The following is a 1412-nucleotide window of genomic DNA, read 5'->3' on the forward strand; positions in this document are numbered from 1 at the left end:
ATTTTCAAGGACTTTAGATCTTGAAAAATTTCAGGGACTTTAGATCTTTATATTTTTTTTCAGGTACCATTTTATATTTATGTGTATAAGTTAGGGACAAAAACATATTTAACCATAAATAAATTGATTAATAAAATATAAAAATTTCAATTAATTATCTTGAATATGATTGGTCCATCTAGATCATGGGTTATTTAACCCAAATATTACCATGGGTCATTTAGACAACCCCTTAAATCACACTAATACCTTTTTCTTCTTTTTATAAAATTCCCATATATCTGCAACTGCTTATCTCTTGCCTATATTGACCTCTATTTGCTCTCAAAATTAATGGAGGAGAAGGAGGAGGACAAACACTCCCTCCTCCAACCACTGATCATACCCTCTCTCATCCCCTCCTCCACCACCAACACCACCTTATACTCACTCTGCAACCCACACCACCACCACCAAAATGATCCTAGAAACAATAACACAAAACTCTTCATCTCAGACAAAAGCATCATTCACCGAGTGATACTACTTCTCCTCGTATCAATCCTCTCAATATGGGCAAACCACGAAGCCTCCAAAACCTTCCAAATAACCTTAGTAAACGACACCAACGACACCCCCGCCGCCCGTCGTTTCGCCCTCAACTACGTCTCAAACGACAGAGCCGCCCGCATACTCCTCAACACAAGCTCCTTTGTAGAAAAACTTCTCTACCCTCATCACAATGACACCAAGAAGCACGTAGAAAGCGTCACCCTCTGCCTCACTCGCCGAAACACCACCACCGTCTACGCCGCCGGAGAAGGCTCCTCCAGCTACGTCATTGACATTAGTCCTGCGTTATTTGAATATGATGGGAAGAACCACCACCACGAGGAAGTAGCTGTGGTAGGTGCAGTCCTACGTGGCATGGCACGAGTGTGGCTGTGGAACGGTGGGTCTAGGGCCCCCATTGGGCTTCTCGATGGCATGGCGGAGTACATAGCCGAGGTTGCCGGATTCCGCCGTGAGGGGTTGCCGGAGTGTGGACAAGAGGAGGAGGCTCTTGGTGGTTTGCGGTGGTGGGAGGATAAGGAACCTGCGCATGTGGCACGTTTGTTGCATTATTGTGAAGATTATTACAAGAAAGGGTTTATCCGACGGTTGAATGAAGCCATGAGGGACACGTGGCATGATCGTGTGGTGGAGGATGTGCTTGGGGTACCATTGACAACGATGAGGCCTTGTGGTGGGGATAATGTTTCTTGGCCCAATCAGATATGAATTGCTCTTTTATTTATTTATTAATTTATTGCAAATTGATTTGTATAGCTTGTTTATTTTGTTCCCATTTGTTGTTTATAATTGCTAATGGAATTGATATTTAGGTAAAATATTGTGGTTTGTGAGTTGACAAATGTATAGAAATTTTGCTA

At 42.9% G+C, this 1412-nt stretch overlaps 1 protein-coding gene across 1 annotated transcript; it reads left to right on the forward strand.

The window, feature by feature from the left end:
* The first annotated feature begins 287 nt into the window (after window positions 1-287).
* On the forward strand, window positions 288-1412 carry LOC130726341 (uncharacterized). The gene has a single exon (XM_057577595.1). It carries the CDS (start codon window positions 334-336, stop codon window positions 1258-1260), a length of 927 nt encoding a protein of 308 aa, XP_057433578.1. The 5' UTR covers window positions 288-333; the 3' UTR covers window positions 1261-1412.

The sequence above is a fragment of the Lotus japonicus genome, chromosome 6, assembly GCF_012489685.1.
Source record: "Lotus japonicus ecotype B-129 chromosome 6, LjGifu_v1.2".
Lineage (NCBI taxonomy): Eukaryota > Viridiplantae > Streptophyta > Magnoliopsida > Fabales > Fabaceae > Lotus > Lotus japonicus.